This window comes from Zingiber officinale, chromosome 6B, assembly GCF_018446385.1.
Source record: "Zingiber officinale cultivar Zhangliang chromosome 6B, Zo_v1.1, whole genome shotgun sequence".
NCBI classification, from domain to species: Eukaryota; Viridiplantae; Streptophyta; class Magnoliopsida; order Zingiberales; family Zingiberaceae; genus Zingiber; species Zingiber officinale.
The window spans coordinates 124,088,256-124,111,864 of NC_055996.1; the positions used below are offsets into that span (position 1 = coordinate 124,088,256).

The 23,609-nt window shown below is 38.7% G+C and overlaps 1 protein-coding gene across 4 annotated transcripts in view; it reads left to right on the forward strand.

The window, feature by feature from the left end:
- Positions 1–547: 547 nt before the first annotated feature.
- LOC121989349 overlaps positions 548–23,609 on the forward strand; it is a 36,673-nt gene continuing 13,611 nt past the window's right edge. For 2 of the 4 annotated variants that reach the window (XM_042543336.1, XM_042543334.1), the window contains exon 1: positions 548–1,043. In XM_042543336.1, the coding sequence (XP_042399270.1) occupies positions 733–1,043 (311 nt within the window). In that variant the 5' untranslated portion in view covers positions 548–732. Of the gene's footprint in view, positions 1,044–19,286; positions 20,006–23,609 lie in introns of those variants that run through there. The other 2 variants (XR_006114231.1, XM_042543335.1) reach the window with 2 other exon arrangements.

Consider the following 23,609-nt stretch of genomic DNA (forward strand, 5'->3'; position numbering starts at 1 on the left):
CGAGGAGATTAGTGTCGACTTCTTCCTCTGATCATATGGAAATGCCGAAATGGATTAAGAATTTAAGTATATTTCAACTTTCTTCCTCCAATTTAATTAGATGGACGCAAAGTAACCATATGGAAATATTTAATCAGCAAACACAATGAATAATTAATAATAACTATACGTACGACCGCCAGAAGAAAAATCATATATTTTAATTATGTTTTTTTTTTAAAAATAAAGTCTACCATTTTTATAAAAAGATTGGATAGAATTTCAAAATTAATAAATATTGAATTTTAGTTTTAGGATTTAATTATCAACAATGTAATTATAAAGTTAAGGGTTTAAAGCTAAAACTGACAGTATTCAAAGAGATTGCGAATTGAGGAGGTGCTTGATAGGTGGATTTAGAAGGCTTAATAGGAATGAAATTTATTTTATTTTCATTCTTGGTGCTTGGTAGATGAGAATCATAATCAAAATAAAATTTTGATATCCCTAATTTTATAGTCCCCTCCTCCTAGATTATCACTAAATATATTCTTCTCAATTCCTTCCTTTCTTTTTTTCGGATAGCCCAACCCCCAGCTGTCCAAGCCTCTTCTCCACTTGAGCCTCATCTTCGCACGAGTCTCTTCTCCACACGAGCGTCTTCTCCGCTCCTCTTCTTCCCCACCCGCCTAAGCCTCCTCCATTCTTCTCCTCCTCTCGGTCGCGCCCCTTTCTTCTCGCCCCTTTTTCTCGATGCCTATTTCTCCTCATCCTCCCTTCTCAGTCATCCAAGCTGTTGCCATCGAAATTGTTCTCCCCTTCCTCCTCCCTTTCTTCTCCCCCCTTCCCCTTCTCTTCCTCCTTCCAATCGAAGCTGCTCCCAACCAAAGCTACTGTCATCGAAGCTTCCTCCTCCCAACTGAAGCTGCTGCCATCGAAGTTGCTTCTCCCGCTTCCTCCTCCTCCTCCTCCTCCTGCCTTTCTTCTTCTCCCTTGTCTTCCTCTCTCTATCGAAGCTTCCTCCTCCTAACCAAAGTTGCTGCCATCAAAAGAAACTACAATCTGTAAGTAAATCATTTATCTGCCTTCTAATTATGGAATTGTGTTTAATTTTTCATCAGTTGTTATGTGATGTAGATAAATATGACATGATTACCGTTTAACCAAAGAAGATGTAGATTAATTAATGTGCACTTTGTGGAATATGTATGGAATGATCATGGTTTATTTGTTATACTTTATCAAATTGTAATACTTACATATCGTCGAAGTAGGATTCATCAAATAAAAAGTAGGGAGGACAAACGGATTGCGCGTGTGGAATGAATGTTCAACCTTACAAAAGAGAGCGATGAAATAAGTATTAGTGAACTTCAAATGGATAGGAGAACATTCCAGATATTGTGTAATATGGTACAAGACGTTGGGGGGCTAAAAGCCACAAAAATACCACAATTGATGAAATTATGACCTTATTTGTCTACATATTGACACATCATCAAAAAATCGAACGATGAGTCTCGTTTTTAAACAAAGTCATGAGACAGTGAGTCGTCATTTCAATCTATGTCTTCAAGCATTTTACAACTACACAACATATTGCTCAAAAAACCTGAACTCGTACGTGATGACTGCGAAAAAGATAGATGGAAACCGTTTAAGGTAAAATGAAAATTTTGGTTGATTCTCATTTCATAATTTAAGACAAGCCAATAACAGTAATGGGAATAATATCAATTCTAAAAAAAATTAATTAACCATGCTAGATAACGTCGAGCCTGAAGTGACCGATCCGACCCCACAGAAGTTTTCCATCGGGGCTCGAACCATGGACGCCTGAATGACAACTTGAATGCCCTACCGCTGCATCATAACCTCGAGAGCAGAATAATACCAATTCTAATGTCTATATCAAACACCATCAATCTAACATTCATTCCTATTATCATTAATCCCTCAATCAAAATTCATTACAATTTCTATTGCCCAATGTATACCCAGCGCCTCCTGAGCATGCTCCTCTCACTTAATAGTTTGGTGATTATATTTTATATATATATAACACTTTAACAAAGTAAATTAGGGCTCAAGTCTACCAATCTACGAATATTTATTTTTTCAACTTTTTTCCATTAAATACTATTATATGCATATCTAATAAGATTAATTATCTATGATTTTTAATTTATAATTGATAAGAATAATTTGTATTAATGATGATATTATATATAATAGATTTAATTAAATAAAAATTATAATTTTTTTAATAATTTATAGTTTATCAGAATATGTTATACATGCAAGTTTTAATCTATTTTCAAGATAGAATATTTACATAATTTATCAATAATTAAAATGTTTTATATCTACTAATATTTATTTTCCTTACACGTTTTATTTTTATATAAAAAGGAATAATATATATTTACAACAAGATTAATCATGTAAGGAATTTTAATAATTTAAAGTAAAGATTTTTTTTAATCATGGCTATCTCTAGAAAGGTTATCATTGAGGGCATCCACAATGCATCACTATTATAACATCCATCACTTTATCAAAAAACATGGGTCAACTATCACATACTCATTATAACAACATATTTCTTTCACACACACTTCTTTTAATATTAGCACTCATTATTTATGGGTCTCATAATCTACTCAATAATCTTAAAATTATACTATATTAAATAAATACATTTTAAATATATTTTAAAATATTTAAATTATTATTATTTTTTAATAATAATTTTACTTTTAAAAAAATAATATTAAAATTTAAAAAATATATTTATTAAATAAAATAGATGTTTGTGAGAAAATGAAATTACAAAGTTGAAAAAAATGAAATTATACTAAGCGTAAGCGGCTAAACTTACAAAGTTGGGAAAACGAAATTTATTTAAAATTACCATGTAATTATGAAATTCAAATGCAACAATAACTTAAATAAATTATACTCTTATGAAATTAAAAATAAATATGAAATATTAATTCACTAACTATTAGAATGAAGATATATATACACATTGGTGGGTATTTATAGATAGAATTTTGAACTACCCATTAACTAGCCGTTAAAAATAGTCGTTAAAAAACTAACCATTTTATTCAATTATTAATTTTAAAATTTTATTTTTTTAATAAATAAAATTAAAAAAAACACCCACGTGGGGTGGGCCAACTCATTGCTTGAACGCATTCAAGTGGAGGGGTGTTATAACACCCCTTCACAATGGGTGTTAACACCAAGAGGTGTCATAATACCCCTATTAATGGAGCATTGCAGATGCTCTGATAACTCTGTTTAATTTAGGTAATGATTGATTCCAAGTAATAAAGGATGCCACATCAGCGAAAAAAAAGGAGAATTCGATTACCTTAGAAATAGATGGTTTTTGACAATTTCAGGGTTAACAAAAATATGCTCCAAAAATTATCCTCAAGGAATCTGTCGCTCCTTTGATCACAAACTCGATAACCATGCTTCGCCATTGTGAGAAGCTCCTTCCGGCGGCCGAAGAGGTCGATCTCATCGACAAAATCATAGCGAAGATAGTGAACAATGCTTGCCAAGAGCAAGTCATCGCTGGCCTTTTGGATCTCGAGCATAGTTTGGCTCTAGATCTGACGAACTAGTGGGGAAACGCTTTGGCAGCGCTGAACTCGGATCTCTTCTAGAGAGTCATTAGGCGATGAAAGCCAAGGGTTTGAGGACGGAGACGATCATTAGGATCTTGATGAACTACTCACATATCTCAGTTCAAGGCGGCCTATCGTCGGAGGAACACATTCTCACGAATCAGAAGATTGTCATTGAAATGATTACTGATTTACTTATGACATAGAGGAGGAAGTGCGATGTGCCAATGAAGGATGTTTATGACGCCATTTTGTAGGAGCTTATTCAGCGATCTTCTCTCTCAAAGAGCTATTTTGTAGGAGGTGATGCCCAAGGATCTTCTCTTTGGCAATCATTGGTAGAAGAGGGCATATGCTTCGGGTGAAAATCAGAATAAGAGGAGGAAGCAAGAGTAAATTAGTAAAATATCAAATTATGTTTTTGCATTACTTAAGTTGAATCAAACAATATTATGTTATATTCTATTCCCCATAACCTTAGTTATAAAATTATCATGTAATCACATAATCAAGATTATGTATAATAACTTGAATCAAACACACCCTTATATTATACTTTTAATGACTAAGTTTTAGTGACATCATCAATAACCATCTTATAAACTGATGTTGTTTTAGACCTTCTTGACAATCTTAACATTTTGTAATGTTGTTATAAAATATCAATGTCAACTTTTGAGGCGTCTCAATTAAAAATACAACGACAATCTAAAATATATAAAAATAATAATGTTTCAGGAAAATTATATATTGCTCATTATTATTATAATAACAAAAAATTTTGTTAGTGCAATCAACCTGAGGTCAAGGTTGACCAGGTTAACCAAGTTTGAGTTTCGATAATATGTTAGTAAGATGTCAAGTAGGTTAAGGTTTACTGGGCACTCGGTTATCGAAATTCTAATGGAAAGTTGACAAGAGAAAAGTCCAAATGGGTCAAAGTTGATTGGATACTTGGTGATCGAAACTCCAAGGGCAATTAGTACGAGCAAAGTCCAAGTGGTTCATTATTGACCAAACACTTGGTAGTCGGAAGTCCAATGGAAAGTTGGCAAGAGGAAAGTTCAAGTGAGTCAAGGTTGCTCGGACACTTGGTGATCAGAAGTCCAACGAGAAGTTGGCACGAGAAAAGTCCAAGTGGGTTAAGGTTGATTAGACACTTGGTGATTGAAAGTCTAATGGAAAATTGTTAAGATGAAAGTTCAAGTAGATCAAGGTTGACTGCATAATTAGTATTTGGATGCCCAATAGGTAGTTGACAAGAGAAAAGTCCAAGTGAGGCACAATTTACTAGACGCTTGGTGGTTGAAAGTCCAATAGGGAGTTGGTATGAGGCATGAAGTCCCGACAGGTCAAAATTAATCTGATGTAGTCAGTGAAGAAATTCGGATAGAGCAAACTGTTGGTCTAGGTAGGCCAACTAAAGGGAGAGTGAATAGCCCTGAAAAGAAAGTTAGAAAAATCTTTTGCTTTTCAAACTTCGCAAGGACACAATATTAATTAAACACAATTAAACACATAAACAAATAAGTAAGAGACTCAGAGTTTACTTGCTTATAACCTAGGTGGTTATTAATCCAAGGCAATTGAAAAGCTCCACTAAAATGACTCCTTCATGAAGGCGGAGTAGCCTTTTACAATCTTTGAAAGTTTATAAATTACTATATATACAATTGTCGTTATATAATTCCTAACTTTAGGGGGCCTTTTATAGCTTCCTGAGATAAGTTACCATTACTTGGAGGTGTCTCCAATGCCATCCAGAGCGCTTCTAAGTGGGTAAAGTTTTATCCACTTTTCAACGGTCAACCAACGACTCTGATTGGTTGATGGCGCCTTTGTGCCTTGTCTTAAGGCACCTTCGCCTAATGTTCCTTCGCGCTTGCTCTAGGCGCCTTTGTGCTTGCTCGAGGCGTGTTCACGCCTGGTGTTTGAGGTGCCTCCGCGCCTGGTCTTGGTCAACTTCAGAGTTGACTTCCTTGCATGGGTGATACTCTGGTCATCCGCCCGGAGTTGAGCTCACCCGAATCTAACTCTGATCTTCTCCACGAGCAAGCTTTCTCTCGACTTCTCATCCCTCTAACGCTTCACGCGCATTCTTCTTGTCCACCGATGTGTACTCTTCCATAGCTTCTCATCCCTCAGATATATCGAGTCCGTCGACTCATTTCCCATGTCATCCTTCTCGCTCGTCACATCTTTCACTCAACTTCCTATTTTCCTAAGTTCCTGCACACTTAGACACAAGGCATCAAAAGACACATGACCTAACTTAACTCGGTGGATCACATCAAAATCAACCTAAGGTACTTACACAAACTTCCTAAGGCTATAACTTTTAACTTGGATATCAGAATGAGACAATTTTTAGTGAGAAACGAAACCTGTTCAGAGATCTATATTTTTACCTGGCCAATCTATTACACCAATTGATTGAGAGCTTCTAATTGATTGGATTAATTGATTGATAGCTTATTTTTAGTAAATAGAATATGTTGGTCCCCGGTTGGCCGGCTAGAAGGAGGGTTGAATAACCCTACACAAATTACAAAATAAACCATTCTCGGACAATTAACTTAAATAATGAACACTTGCAAAAAATAACTAAATAAACAGAAAAGATAGAGACTCAGAAATTTTTACTTGGTTACAACCGGAGAGGTTGTTAATCCAAAGAAATGAATCGCACTACTTTCTCCTTCAGGCGGAGAAGCCTCTTTACAGCAATTTACGCACAAAAATGAAGAAGCTAAACAAAGTGGAAAGCATATACAAGTGTTGCTCAGTAATTCTTGTTCTTGTTTAGCTTCTGGACCAAGGCTGTATTTATAGCCTTGGTCGGGGAGCTTGGCAGGAGATAAAACTTTATCTCATTCACAACGGTTAACATCCACGTCTATCGTGGATAAAAAGAGGTTCCGGGCGCCCGGACCCTTAAAGTCAACAAGGTTGTGTAGGTGCAGCGGAGGCCGGCAAGAGGGGGTTGAATTGCTTCTGGTTACAATCAAGAGGGTTGTTAATGCAGGGCAGTAAGAAAAGCGCAGTAAGAAAACTCCTTTGCTGAAGGCGGAGAAGCCTTTTACACACTTAAAATGCTCACTAGTTGCTAGAAAGGACTACAGAATTGATTGCTTGAGTTGTTATCTCTTTCCTAGCTCCAGAGACCTTTATATAGCTCCTGGAAAGTCTATCCCGAGGGTTGAAGGCGCCTCTATAAGCCTTGAAGGCGCCTCCATGACTTTTGACCGGATAGAACTCTATCCGTCCTCGAACGACTCTTTTGACCAGGCTTGAGGGGCCTTAAACAAACTTGGAGGCGCCTCAAATGTTTGAGGCACCTCCAAGCTTGATTGAGGCACCTCAAAGGTTTAAGGCGCCTCAAATACTGCTTGAGGCGCCTTGAGCTGTATTTCCAGCACATCTTCTCCTTTGCTTTGACTTTAGAAGCTTCACTTGATTGGGTGATTGCGACCAACCGAAATAGGGCTCACCCGAATCCAATTTCCGACCTTCTCCTTGAGCAGTCTTCCGTCTGGCTTCTCGTCCCTCGAACGCTGTGCACGTTCTTCTCGTCCACCGGAGTACTCTTCCACAGCTCTCTCGTCCTTCGGGCGCACCGAGCCCGTCGGCTCCCTTCCCGTGCCGCCCTTCTCACTAGCTGCGTCTTCCGCTCGACTTACTGCGCTCCTAAGCTCCTGCACACTCAAACACAGGGATCAAACATAAAGCAGGACCTAACCAACTTGGTTGATCACATCAAAACACCCACGGGGACCAACAATCTTCCCCTTTTTGATGTGCATCAACCCAAGTTCAAGTAAGGGTAAAAATAGATACAAAATAGTAATTTTAAAGGAAATTACTAAACTAGCATGTTAAGCATTAGTTTGCAATAAATAAAATTGCAACTACTAAATTAAGAGTTAACCAAAAAAATTTTAATTTAAAAAAAAATCTCTCATCTCTAAACTTGTACCTATCTCTCCCCCTTTGATCACAACAAAAAGCGGGATAACAGAAAAAAAAAATTTAGCAAATTTTTAAGTTAGAAAAATTTGTGTAAAAGACGAATTTTCCAAAAAAAATTTCTAAGTAAACATAATTTTTAGAATTTTTCAAAAATAATTTCTAAGTCAAAAATTAATTTTTAATTTTTAAAAATGGAAAAAAAAACTTTCAAAACATTATTTAATTCTAGTTTAATGCTTTTTTAGAAAGTTTAATTAAATATTTTATTTCAATATTTCAGCTTCCAGGTTGTGGCGAGGTATTAGGCCTTCTTGGTTATTGGAGCAACAACCACTTCCTTAGACAAAGCTTCATAAAGAAATTTTAACATTTAATTTTGCTTCTGAAAGCCTTAATTAAATAGATTAATTTAGTACAGAATTCGGAACCCAATAGAGGTTCCTTCCTACAGGGTTATTCAAAAATTTAGGGGGTACATAGTTCTTGGGTACTTTTTTAAGTTGACCCTGATGGTTTCTAATGTACCAATTCAATTTTCCATAAATTTTTAATTTTGAGTTTGGAAATTTATTTATTTTTAAATATGCATCATATTTCAAATTTTCAATTTCTAATTTTAATTTATCATTTTCTGATTTTAGATGATCATACATTTCTAACGGGCATGCTTTTGCTAGGTTCAATTTTAATTCAGCATTTTTTTTCTAATTTGAATAAGTCTTTAGAAAGAGACTTAATAAAGCGAAAAGACTGAGTCGGGGTTAGATTGCGTACCTGACTTACCTGACTCGGTGAGGCTCCCCCTTCACTGCAGCTTTCCTCTTCTAATGTTCCTCCCCCTTCATCGATGCTCATTTCTGAGCTTGATTCTTCTTCCAGCTGATGGTTAGCTAGTAGAGCTAACCTCGAAAAGGCTTCAACGTATGATTCGGAAGACAACGAATCTGACCAAGTGGCCTTCAGGTTCTTGTGCTTAGAGGATTCTGGCTTCTTGTACTTGACCTTTTCTTTCTGCTTGCTCTTTAATTTCGGGCAATCATCCTTGATGTGCCATTCTTCGTTGCAGTTGTAGAAACGAATGGTTCTCCTTTTTCGCTCATGCTTCTGCGATCTAAATTTGTTAGATTTAAAAAACTTATTAAATCGTCTTACCATTAATGCAGCCTCGTTTTCATCGATCGAGGCTTCAGAGTCAGAACTGTTTGCTCTTACCTTCAAAGCAATGTTCTGACTTGTCTTTTCTACTCCAATGGACTCTGCAATTCGAGATTCGTGAAGTTCAAAAGTTGAAAATAGATTTTCTAGAGTACTTACCTCGAAGTCCTTAGAGATGTAGTACGCATCTACTAAGGACGCCCATTCTTGAGTTCTTGGGAAGGCGTTGAGTGCGTATCGGATCGAGTCCCGGTTCGTTACTTCTTCTCCAAGGTTGCTTAATTGCATTATCAGTTCTTTAATCCTCGCTTGGAGTTGCACTACCTTCTCACCTTAGTTCATCCGGAGGTTCGTCAACTGGGTCCGGAGGATGTCGCGCCTCGCTAGCTTTGCTTCAGAGGCACCTTCATGAAGCTCCAGGAATTTTTCCCAGAGATCTTTCACGGAGTCGTAGCTTCCGATCCGATTTACCTCCTGAGGTGGCAGAACGCTGAGCAGGTGGAACTCAACCTTTTCGTTGACGACAAAATCGACTTCTGGTGCGAAGCTCCAATGGCGAGAAAGAAATCCGACTGAAGAAAACCCAGATCCAAAGCTTCCAAGGCTTCCTGCGCACAAGAGATCAACCAAGACTATCGTCAGTAACCTAAGACCGGGGTGGGAATCCCTGGCTAGGCCCTCCAACGCTTAAGTCAGTGATCTCTCTTTGTGTGGAAGAAGGAAGAAGGAAGGAGAACAGTAGTGGAAAAATAGGCTTATGAATGCGAGCAGTGATGTGAGCTTACCTCGCCAACGGAGAGGATTCCCCCTTTTATACTACTTCATATAACCTCCGTAGTCATAAAGTGGATCCTGATTTATTAGAGTTTGTTATGAGGTGACGTAAGCTGCGTACTTGTGGTAAATGATTTTTAAGGAATCTTTTTTATACCCCAGATGTACCTTCTCTGTCGTCTAGTACCTGCAAAAAAGTCTAGAAGCACACTTCCCGCCAAATAGGTAAACTTGTTATACAATCATACATAGATATCTTTATTAAATTAAGTATGAGTCTTCCTGTTCGTCCTGTCTTTATTATGTTTTAGACAGCTTGGTATTATACTAGGTTTCATATTGACCTAATATTAAACCCCAGACCTTGTTCGGTCGGTTTATTATTATCATTCAACTAAGCGTTCAGTAATATACTACGGACTCTATAAAGCTCTAGATCTTTCCATTCTCGGACGATCATGTATACTTAACTAATTCTAGATATGCTATCTTAAATAATCCTGACTTTTTGTCTTAAATGTGAAACTCGGCCGGTATTGATTTATTCTTCCCAAGATGTATCCTGGCCGATATTTGCCTACTCTGCTCAAGGTGTTTCTCGCTTGGTATTAGCTTGCTGTCCTCAAGGTATATATCGGTCGATATTAACCTATCTTCCCCTAAGGTATATCTCGACTGATGTCGGCCTACTTTCCTGGAGGTATATCTCGGTCGATATTAGCCTGTCTCCCTGAAGGTATATCCTGGTCGGTATTGGCCTGCCTCCCTAGTGGTATATCCCGATCGATATTGGCCTACCTCCTTTGAGGTATATCTCGGCCGATATTGGTCTGCCTCCCTGGGGGTATATCCCGATCGATATTGGCTTACTTGCATTAAGATATATATCGGTCGATATTGACCTGCCTCTTCTAAGGTATCTATCGATTGATATCGGTCTACCTCCCTTGAGATATATATCGGTCGACATTGGCCTTTCCTTCTCAGGGTATATCCCGATCGATATTGATCTTCCTTCATCAAGGTATTATCTGGCCGAGATTGGCCTTCCTCTCTCAAGATATATCTCGGTCAATATTGATTTATCTTCTTAACTCGTCTATCTCCTTTCCCTTCCTCACCGGGGATCCATGAAACCTAACTCATATCAGTAGACATGAACACTTTACTTTCTTGCTGAGTCAATCGTAGATTTACCATTTCAACCTAAAAAATATATTAGTATGCAAAATAATGGATTAATGAATTTAATTTTTATAAATAAATACATCAACAATATGTAAAAAAATATAAACAAATTAATCACCAAATATACATATAAATATCTAAATGTTATTTCATTTTACATTAATTCAATGAAGCAGAAAGAATTATGTGAAGTTCGTATCAACTATATATGCAGACAACACAATTAAAATACAATCAGATCAACTAGCAAGTATTATGTATAGATATTCATTAATCAAAATTCTTAAAATAAAACATTAAGAAACAGTGCCGGCAATAGAAACATTCGAACACCTATTACATAATTAGATACATAGAGTCTTAGCCAATTCTATGTTAACAACAGAAAACCTTTTAGAAGTCACCTTAGGCTTTGAAGGTATTTTAAAATAAGCATTTAGTATCTTGAATTTAGAAATGTATCATAATAAATACAATTCAAAGTGCACATACATCTAATTCACAATAAGCTTCTCACTTTAGTGAAGAGACTCTCAAGGTGTATAAATACATATTACAAGACATACATACATACATACATAAGGGCATTGACAAAGAATATAACTGAATAGCATATACAATAGTAATTAATGGTGTACAAAAGTAAAATTGATAGTTAATGGACTTAGAAGTGGCGACTGTTTATACATTATAAAAAATGATAATTTTTATCTTCCTATTTATGTAAAAAATAATAAAGTGTTTATATATGAAATAATAAATAGGAAGTGTTGGGAAAAAAATGGAACAATATATATTAGTATTTGCCAATAGCCAACAGAGGAGGAATAGCTTGAAATGTATTATAAGAAATAGAAGGGTAGAAAAGATACTTACATATTTTCAATGCTCACCCTTAATAAAATAGTAAAAGATACTTACATGTTTTTATGCAGCCCAATCATTCTTCCATTGTCCTCCTTTGTGAAAGAATTTCTCAAAGGTGTCGATCACACTCTAAAGCTCTCTCGTCATAGGATCAGCCTTAAAAAATGAAACAATTTATTATCAAATAAATTGCGATAGGAAATGTTATTTTCAAATGAAACTTGCATCTTTGTGATAATATTGAATCACAGTTTCAATCCATCGGCATCTTCAAGTGGCCTATTAAACTGATTATTAGTATTCTTTTCAGATATTTCTTATAAAAAGAGAATAATATTAGTGCAAGTAACGATAAAAAAATATTTATCAACTAATTTAATTACTATTAACAATTTATTTTTTGTGCCAAAATAATTACAAAGAAAATCTCAATCATCTTGGCTTACTCCCTTGTATGGCTTCCTCTTTGGTGCATCTTTATTTCCCAATCCCCCGAGTTGCTTCCAGTGCCTCCTTATCTTACACCTTCCTTCTCGAATAGCTCTCATGGTCGCTACGATTTGGTTGTGCACTACCAAAAAGGCCACTGGTCTAGCATCGCCAAAGAGGTCACTCATCGCATGATGTGCGTAGATTATATACACTTTTATACATGTTTTGATGCACATATACTTGTATTTCATCAGTATAATTTATGTTTATTGTATCCTATTTTATTATAATATCATATTTCCATTTCTTTTGCTTGGAAACCTACTCTTTACTTGTTTTGATTTATAGATGTCATTTAGAGCGAAAGTGGAACAAATATGCACATTGAAGCTAACATAAAGAAGATCAAGTTCAGGTCGTGTGAAACCACACAGCTGTGTGGTCTTGCCCGTAGCAAATCAAGCTTCAGCTGTTTGAACTCACACGGCTATGCCACACTCCAGAAAGAAGAAGACCAATCCACATGGTCGTGTGAATCCACACAACTGTGTCGACTTTCCAAAGCAGAAGCAGACCACAACCATGTGAATTCACACGGTCATGTGGAGTTCCAGATAGCAAGAAAAGCATGGCCGTGTGGATTCCACATGGTCGTGCCACTGTACCAAACCGTGGCAGTGTGGCTCCACACGGTCGTGGCACGGGCCATACCAGGCCCGTGCCCAGTACTATATAATGTAGTTACAACGGGGACCGGTAAGAGGGGGGTGAATTGCCTGCAAGTAAAAATAACCCTCCTCAAAGCTTTTCAACTCTTAAAGTAAAGCAACACTTAACAACAAAACAAAATGACAGAAAAGAAATAGAACTCAGAGTTTTAACTTGGTTACAACCAAGAGGGTTGTTAATCCAGGGCGATGAAAGGCGCAGTAAGAAAAACTCCTTCTCTGAAGGCGGAGAAGCCTTTTACACTTTGAAAGCTCACTAGTTGCTTAAACAGAAATTACAGAGTTATTTTTTCGTATCAAATCGTTGTTTTCTAAAGCTGCCCGAGAGCCACCTTTATATAGGGGTTATAGAGCTTATCGGATGACCTGATCTTCGGGATCAGGTTTTGACTCGAGAGGGATCGGTCGACCGATCCCCAAGTTCGGTCGACCGAACTTGCTGTACCTGCCCAGCTTTCCGTCCAGGTGCAGTCTCTGTGGATCGAGCTCAGGTTCGGTCGACCGATCCTTGTGTTCGGTCGACCGATCCTTGTGTTCGGTCGACCGATCGACCAACGATCTTCCTCTGCGCTGGCCCGATGAAAACGCTCGACTCAGTCTCTGGATAAACTTGGGTTCGGTCGACCGATCACTTCACCGCTGGCACATGTGTTGCTGAAGTGTCACCAACGGCTGGCTTCGGTTAATGAAGGGTTCGGTCGACCGATCAATAGGTTCGATCGACCGAACCGTTGACAAGTCAACTCCCGGTTGACTTGCTCCGGTTCAGCTCCTTGGGTGATTGCGGCTATCCGGAATAGGGCTCACCCGAACCTAGTTCCTGGCCTTCTCCTCGAGCAGGCTTCCGTCCGGCTTCTCGTCCCTCGAACGCCGTGCACGTTCTTCTCGCTCCACCGGAGTACTCTTCCGCAGCTCTCTCGTCCTTCGGACGCACCGAGCCCGTCGGCTCCCTTCCCGTGCCATCCTTCTCGCTAGCTGCGTCTTCCGCTCGACTTCCTGCGCTCCTAAGTTCCTGCACACTCAGACACAGGGTTCAGACAAAACGCAGGACCTAGCTAACTTGGTTGATCACGTCAAAACTACCACGGGGTCCAACAATCTCCCCCTTTTTGATGTGCATCAACCCAAGTTCAAGTTAGGGTTAAACAGACACAACAAGTAATTTTAAAGAAAAATTACTAAACTGACAAGTATAACATAAATTTGCAATAAATAAAATTGCAACATTGTTTTGAAAAAAAACAGATTAAAATTTTCAAATTTTAATTTTCCTAACTCCCCCTAAACTTGTACTTTTCTCTCCCCCTTTGATCACAGCAAAAACGGGGAAACAAGTTTTTAAGATAGAGGAAAAAAATTTCTAAGCAAAATAATTTCTTAGAATTTTCAAAAGGAATTTCTAAGTAAAAAATCTATTTTCTAAGTTAAAAATTTCCAAAAATCCAAAACTTAAAAAAGCCAAAAAATGTTTGTACACTTTCAAAGTATTTTAATTCTACTTTTAATGTTTTTTCAGAAAGTTAATTAAACATTTTTGTTTCGATATTTCAGATTCTAGGTCGTGGCGAGGCACTAGGCCTTCTTGGTTATTGGAGCAACAACCACTTCCTTAGACAAAGCCTTCATAAAGAAAATGTTTAATTTTCTCTCTATAAAGCTTTTAATTTTAAGAGATTAGTTTAGCACAGATTTTGGAACCCAATAAAGGTTCCTTCCTACAGGATTAGTCAAAAACTTAGGGGGTATATAATTCTTAAGAATTTTCCTAAGTTGACCCTGATGCTTCCTTATATACTAGTTTAATTTTCCATAAATTTTAAGTTTTGATTTTGGAAAAACATTTATCTTTAAGCATGCATCAGATTTCAATTTTTTAATTTCCAATTTTAAATTTTCATTTTCTGATTTCAAATTTTCATTTTCTTTTTCTAATTTATCTAATTCTTTAGAAAGAGCTTTAATAAAACGAAAGGACTGTTTAGGGTTTAGGGCACGTACCTTACTTACCTCATCTTGCGATGCTCCCCCTTCATCACAGCTTTCTTCTTCTTCTGTTGTTCCTCCCCCTTCATCTATGCTCATTTCTGAGCTAGACGTTTCTTCTAGCTGATGGTTGGCCATCAGTGCTAGTCCCGAGAATTCTTCGACTTTGGATTCAGAGGACGATGAATCATCCCACGTGGCCTTTAGGTTGTGTTTGGGTCGAGTTGGCTTCTTACTCTTTTCTTTATTTTTGCTCTTCAGTTTTGGGCAGTCATCTTTTATATGTCCTTCTTCGTTGCAATTGTAGCAACGAACCACCCTTTTCTTTTGCTGATGCCTCTTTGTCTGCGATCTAAATTTATTAGACTTAAAAAATTTATTGAAGCGTCTTACCAATAGTGCCGCTTCCGATCCGTCGATCGAGGCTTCGGAGTCAGAATCATTTGTTCTTGCCTTCAAAGCGATGCTCTGACTAATCTTTTCTACTCCATTGGGCTCTGCAACTCGAGATTCGTGAAGTTCAAAAGTAGAAAACAAATGTTCTAGAGTACTTACCTCGAAATCCTTAGAGATATAGTACGCATCTACTAAGGAGGCCCACTCGGGAGTTCTCGGGAAAGCGTTGAGCGCGTACTGGATCGAGTCCTGGTTCGTTACTTCTTCTCCAAGATTGGTTAGTTGTGTGATCAGCTCTTTGATCCTTGCTTGGAGTTGCGCTACCTTTTCGCCTTGGTTCATCCGGAGGTTCGTCAACTGGGTCCGGAGGATGTCGCGCCTTGCTAGCTTCGCTTCGAAAGTACCTTCGTGAAGCTCCAGGAATTTTTCCCAGAGATCTTTCGTGGAGTAGTAGCTTCCGATCCGATTTACCTCCTGAGATGGCAGAATGCTGAGCAGGTGGAACTCAGCCTTTCCGTTGGCGAAAAAGTCGGCTTGTTCGTTCTTGCTCCACGTGTTTTCTTCTTTATCTTTCGGCGCTGCATATCCATATTTCATTATTAAAAGTATATCAAATTCAGTTTTAAAGAATACCTCCATTTTTCGCTTCCATGTAGCGAAATCTCCGTCGAACTTTGAGGGATGAATGTTCGCGCCGGCCATTGTTCTGATCTTTGTGCTTCAGATGGCGGTTAGTCCTTCTAAGGCTGTTGGGTTCTGATACCACTTGTAGTTACAGCGGGGACCGGCAAGAGGGGGGTGAATTGCCTGCAAGTAAAAATAACCCTCCTTAAAGCTTTTCAACTCTTAAAGTAAAGCAACACTTAACAACAAAACAAAATGACAAAAAAGAAATAGAACTCAGAGTTTTAACTTGGTTACAACCAAAAGGGTTGTTAATCCAGGGCGATGAAAGGCGCAGTAAGAAAAACTCCTTCTCTGAAGGCGGAGAAGCCTTTTACACTTTGAAAGCTCACTAGTTGCTTAAACAGAAATTACAGAGTTATTTTTTCGTATCAAATCGTTGTTTTTTAAAGTTGCCCGAGAGCCACCTTTGTATAGGGGTTCTAGAGCTTATCGGATGACCTGATTTTCGGGATCAGGTTTTGACTCGAGAGGGATCGACCGATCGATCCCTAGGTTCGGTCGACCGAACCTACTGTACCTGCCCAGCTTTCCGTCCAGGTGCAGTCTTTGTGGATCGAGCTCAGGTTCGGTCGACTGATCCTTGTGTTCGGTCGACCGATCGGCCAACGGTCTTCCTCTGCGCTAGCTCGATGAAAACGCTCGACTCAGTCTCTAGATAAACTTGGGTTAGGTCGACTGATCATGAGGTTCGGTCGACTGATCACTTCACCGTTGGCACATGTGTTGCTGACGTGTCACCAACGGCTGGCTTTGGTTAGTGAAGGGTTCGGTTGACCGATCAATAGGTTCGGTCGACCGAACCATTGACAAGTCAACTCCCAGTTGACTTGCTTCGGCTCGGCTCCTTGGGTGATTGCAGTCATCCGGAATAGGGCTCACCCGAACCCAGTTCCCGGCCTTCTCCTCGAGCAGGCTTCCATCCGGCTTCTCGTCCCTCGAACGCCGCGCACGTTCTTCTCGCTCCACCGGAGTACTCTTCCGCAGCTCTCTCGTCCTTCGGACGCACCGAGCCCATCGGCTCCCTTCCCGTGCCGTCCTTCTTGCTAGCTGCGTCTTCCGCTCAACTTCCTGCGCTCCTAAGTTCCTGCACACTCAGACACAGGGTTCAGACAAAACGCAGGACCTAACTAACTTGGTTGATCACATCAAAACTACCACGGAGTCCAACATATAAAGGAATTTTCTCCCCTTTTCAAGGAATCTTGGGCTTGGGGGTTCTTCCCCATTCATTAGGGAAGGGTTCTTCCCCTTGGGGGAACCCGAGATCGTCCATCTTCGTCAATCTGTCCACCTTTGGAGTAAGAGAACACCTCCAAAAAGAATCCAAGCTTCAAGAATAAGCACTCTCCTCTCTCTATTTCTATGTATTGGGTTGTAGTTTGTTATTTTCATTGTCTTTTGATTGTATTTTTTTTTTTATGATAGAGTAGATATCTAGATCTAGGATGTAGGAAGTAGTTATGATGTGTTGTAATGTACGAACTATGTATTTGAATATTTTCTTGTACTATGAAGTATTTATATCAGGTTTTATTTGTGTTGTGCCTTGTATGTGTTTGACGAAATATGTGTGAGGTCAATTCATGTAGATGTGAAGGATTCGTCTCTATGTTAAGGTTGCTACTAGACTAGATAACCAGGGGATCCTTAGTGATAGAGGATACTCATTCAATCGGACATATTATGCCCTTAGTAACAGAGGATATCGATATTTACCCACTTTCTAGAGTCAAAAGATCTTAGCATAGAGACTAATTCTTGTTAGGGCATTCTAATTGAAGTGGATACTCTAGTGCTACCGTTAGGAAGTGACTGCACACTCTAGGAATGTATGACTGGAGGGTCCTAGTGACAAGGATTCCCTCTTAACCGGACTTCCTAGGTTTCTTGTCTACTTAATGGCGTTAGAACTTGGGCAGACTCTTCTATGCAATCTACGTGGGGTTGTGCTAGGTTTTAGTTAGAATCCCTACACGAGTATAAGCATAGAATTAGGTAGATGAACAATGCATAGGAACATTAACTGGCATCATAACGAAATTGAAATCCTAGCATCTATCCATCCCCAAATCCAACTTCACCTTCTTCTTTCTTCTCTCTCTTTCTCTCAACCTTCTCTCCCTCTCTTCAATCACTCTCGTTACTTCGCAAGCGCCAAAGCCAACTTTTGACTGTCTAGATAATTACTTTGTAACATCAATCTCTAGAGTTTAATCAACAATTCCTGTGGATTCTACGATCTTTTATATTACTGATTACATAACCATACACTTAGGTCTTCGTAACAAGTTTTGGCACCGTTCTCGGGGACTATTTCCAATTAACATTAGTTGATTAGCATATGAGTTACTCTAGATATTTTTCTTTTCCTTTTTGCATTCTTTTTCTTATTTCCATTATGCATCTTATTTCTTGTCTTTAAATTTTATATTTATTTTTTAAAAAAATAATAATAAAATAAAAAAATTAAAACAAAAATTGTTGAGTGCTTTGGTTATTTTATATCTCTTATATCCATGTGCTATATGATGATTACTCACCGTATATTGTGAGTTTCGTGCTATTATTTTAGGTGAGACTAGAAATTTTCTTTAGCCATGGATTGGTATTCTTGCCAACCTGGAGGGTTCAATGTAACATATAATTCAAATGACGAGCAAAATGTGAACATCTGCACAACATGTGGTAGTCTAACCCATCTATCTACCATATGCCACCTCTTCCAATATGAAGCTAGCTCATCCACAGAACCAATTAATGATATCTACACGGTTTGTGGTAGTTCATCCTTTCCAACTACTATATATCACTTCTTCCAAAATGTTATTACCTCCTCTATAGAACTTTAGAATCTATTCCAACCTGTGCATTAAGACATGTCTGATTTGGCTCCTAGTATTTCTAGCTACGACTGGGAAGGTCAATAAATTTAGAACTTTCAACCCCAGCACACTTCTGAGAAGGATGGGCAATTACTATTATAGCAGCATATCCCTGACTCACCTCAACACCATAATTAAAATGGAATGGATTATCACATTTATTTTAGTACAACAATATCCAAAGTGTTGAGTAGTGTTCACAAGTAAATCTGAGTCCGTCAGAGTTTCAGGATGATTCATCATGAAACAAACCACATCATTCGCAACCTAATGAGTCAACTGACTAGGAGAACTCCCAAGACCCAACTACTCTTGCTCTTAGTTAGATGAAGACCACAACACAAGATTCTGAAAAGCTAATGGTGCAATGGGGGATCCTAGTTCTGCGAATATTACAATAAATTTCTGATAATGTTATTGTTCCTTCTATTGAGAATATTAATGTTAGTGGACTCTTCACCACCTATGACGACGAAGTGGTGGATAAATGTGTAGGGGCATGTGTTATGGAAGCAATGCCCAAGAATCACCTCCTTTGATTATACAACCAATTGAAATTATAGAATCTGTAAGAATGAAATTGGTTAATGATAAATGTGTAGGGACTTGTGTAATGGAAGCAAAGCCCCGAGAATCACTACTTTTAGAGGCACTACCGCTTGAGCCAGAGTTAGAACTACTATAAAATTCTGAAGATGCCACATCCACTTGTTTAGAACTTTTAGGTACTTCTCAGCATTGCAAGGTTAGTATTCTTAGTAATCTTTTAGAAAATTTTATGGAGGTACCTGTAATTGATTTTGTTGGATGTGATTTAATTTTTGATACATACTCAGTTCATTCTAATATGATTTTAGTTCTTTTTTATATTACATGCTCGTGGGAGGTGTGCCTTTCTTTTAGGTGTGTAGGTTTTCATGAGGTCAATAATTGGAAGCTCAATCTAAACCGTCTCTGACCATTGGAAAGAACTTTCAAGGAGATGAAGATGAAGAGCGGTGATACACTACATTGCTCTTATGATGATAGCTCTCTTCATAATAATATGGGTCATTGGAAGAAAAGTCCAGAAATTTCTCACTTCGACAAGATCACGATTTTGATGAGCCTAATAAGGGGTCAAGATAATAACCTTAAACAAGCGCTTCTTGGGAGGCAACCCAAGTTTCAAAGTTATGGAGGAATGTGAGCATTAGATAGAGGAGTATTTCCAAGCATATGGCGTAGCCTTGGAGCTAATCACTTGGTAACTTCTCTTACTTCAAAATCTTCTCCATATTATATTTCTAGTTTTCAATTGGACAATGAAAAGTTCAAGTCTGGGGAGATGTATTGGGTTTAATTTAGTTTTTGCTTATTTCTTTTAATAAAATTTTCTAGTTGCATCACTCATCATGTTATTATTGTTTGTTCCTCATAATAAAATGCTAGCACATTTCATCTAGATATTTATATTATGTGATTTGGTATGCTAGTATGTCTATTGATCTATATTTTTCTATTCATAGTAGCAAGAAGTGAGCATTGTTATTACTAGAAGAATTTGAATGTTGGCCTAATTTTAGAATCTCTTCATATTATGCTTCACTTTAATGGTAGATATTTTTTTAAAATAATCATGATTCATAGAACTGGATTGGTACTCTTGCTTCTATGATGACCTCTCAACTATATTTTAGTTACTGGATAAACTCAAATCATGCAAGATTATTTGAAAAAATCAATCCAAAAAAATAAAGGCTTGTTCAAGTTTGACACTTTACAAACATTCAACAAAAGAAAAAAAATTAAGGGATAAAAAAATAGTTATCGTGAGTGGAAACTAGTAATCCACCCCTTTGAAACCAAGTTAGGTTACTAGGGAAATAAATGTTATGTTTCTCTTGATACTAAGTATTCCTTTGAGACCTTATGTAGATGATGTATATCATTTTTATGGGAGATGAACATTGCGTGTGGCAGGTAAGTGTCTATCGCTAGAAGTATGAGGAACGCGATTAAATGAAAAATTGACTAGGCTTAGAGATTGACACTTGAGAAAGTTAAGCCACGCATCACAATAAGCATGGAGAACTTCTACCTAGGCCACATTCAAACAATTTTTGTATCATACTCATCAATAAAACTATATAATAGATTTATATTGATTTATTAGGGATTATTACATGTCATCTACATACATAAATTTAGATTGCGGGTTTTGCTTGAGGACAAACAAAGGTTTAAGTCTATGGGTGTGATATGTGTAGATTATATATACTTTTATGCATGTTTTGACGCATATCTATATATATTTCATGAGTATAATTTATGTTTATTGCACCCTATTTTTGTTGGGATCTTAAATGGCTAGAGGGGGGGTGAATAGCCTCTTTGAAAACTTAAACACAATCTTTCTTAAAGAAAAACTTGTTAGCACAGAGGAAGTAGAAAACTAAAACGAAGGAAGAAAAACACACACAGCAGACACAAGGATATACGAGGTTCAGGGATAACTTGCCCCTACTCCTCGGCGTGTCCGTAAGGAGGACGACTCCTTGATCTTTCGGTAGATCACACCCCGGACAAAATTCGGCTAAAGATGTCTCCTTCTCGGTGGAGCAACCTCTCAACAGAGTCTCAGTTGATTATAGAATTAAGCACAAGACTTACAGTGGCTGAGAAGAATAATCAGATGAGCTTACAGCCACGCAGAGAAAAAAACAGAGCAGAGAGCGCACAACGACCTTCTTAGCAAGGAGCTCACAGCTTCACCAACTTGCTTTATCAAAGGATTGATCGAAAAGAAAACAGAGAATACAGTTACTTTTCAGAACCTCTCTTCTTCCTTCTTATGTCTCTCTGCTTTACTGGCTCGAATCACCGCCGCCTGCAGAATCGCTGCTGTCAACAAGGCGTATCCAATCACCTCTCCTCCTCATCTGGTTCTCTGAACCCATGCCAATGGAAATCACTGGCGTCTCTGGATACGAACCAATAAGTAGAGGTCAAACTGAGCGCAACCCAATCGCAATCAGATTCGCCAGTGAACGTTGATGCCTCAAATGCATCTGTTGCAGCAAATCACAGTGAAAAGAGCACTTGTCTTCTTCTCTTAATGAAGCTTAATTTGAATTCAACCATGAGAGTGTGACCTGCAACCTGCAAGCTAAAAAGACTCACAGCAGATGGTTAAAAACAGATGGGTGAAAACAAATACAGCAATCAGAAAAAGTGCATGCAAAACAAACAATACCGTGGGTCGGTCTGCAAACCGATCCACGCTTTCTGGATCATCGCTGATCGGTCTGGCAGACCGATCAGGAACTAATCTGATCGGTCCCCAGACCGATCAGATGTCGCTCTTTCCAAATGTGCACAGCTTCTGATCGGTCTGCGGACCGATCAGGCACTAATCTGATCGGTCCCGAGACCGATCGATGTCGCCTTTCCAAGCGCTTACGCCTCCCGACGGTCTCCGCATCGATCGGTAAATCACTGAGATCATCGATCGATTTGATCGGTCGCAGATCGACAAGAATCGCCGCAGCCATCGATCGATTCCCGATCGGCCGCCGACCGATCAGGTGTCCATGGTTTCACCGGATCGGTCCGCCGACCGACCCAGCTCGATGACGAGCTCCGAGCCCTCTCGACCTAGTCCGGAGAAACGAGCTCCTAGCCCTCTCCGACTTCATCCGGTCCTAGAGAACGAGCCACCGAGCCCTCTCGACTTCGCATGCCAAGCTTCCTTCTTGGACTTTTCAACACCGGATGTCCGATCACCCTTGATCCATCTGGATTTTCCTTGCCCGGCTTCACTCACCGTGACTTGCACCTAGCTTCACTCACTAGGTTTTCACCGGCTTCACTCACCGGATTTCCAATCGCCCGGCTTCACTCACCGGACTTTCCAACCGCCTAACATCCCGTTAGGACTTTCTCAATCAGGTCAACCAGTCAACCTAGATTAGTAATTAATCTGAGTTAAATATCTGATACAAACTTAAATCGTTGTCAACAAAGAAAACAACATCCACCTGGAGATCAACAATCTCCCCTTTTGTTGTTTGACAACACGATTTAAGTTTAGATCAGAAATGCTCATATACCCATAATTTTTAGGGAAATCAGGATCCTCCCCCTAAGACGGATATACCTTAGTTATCTTCTCCCCCTTTTTCATATTGACTCGATGAAGTCAATTCATCACTAAACTTAACTTAGTCGAATATGTGCGAATTAGGTAAGAGGATTCAAAAAGACTCAAAGTCATCCTCTCCCCTAAAATCAACCTTTCATTCATTTCTAAACTTAGTTATCTTCTTCCCCTTTGTCAAACACCGAAAAGGAGCGAACAAGGTAAGATAACTTAAAGAGCTCCCCCTTAATCCATACTGTCTTCTGCTTAATCCCCCTAGAATTCCTTCTAAGTGTATTATGAGACAGTGATAAATGAATAAGAGACATACAAAACAAGGCATATCAGTAGCATATTAAAAACCAATAAGGAGCAAGACATAAAGAAAGGAAATAAATAGCATACATAGATGAAATGAACAAGCATCCAGGTCAGACATAAAATATCCAACAAGCAGCATCCAAAAACATACACAGTCAAAATGAATGTATCAATCAATGTCCTCAACATGAGGAACATCATCATCATCTGCGGGAGGCACGTAATCCTGAGGCGGCATGCCGGAGCTCGAAGATGGATGGCCCGAGAATCGCTGCGGAGGTGGGTAGTTGGCCATCCAGCCCAGAAGTAGCTGCTGCGTCACCAGCTGCTGACTGCGCAAGGCATCGTAGCGCTGGTCGATCCGAACACGCAGTCCATGGAGCTCAGCAGCCAGTAGCTCATCAGATCAGGATCGGCCTCTCCATCGTCGGCAGCAGGAGGAGCAGCAGCAGGAGCAACTGTCGTGGAGGTCCCGTGGTAACTC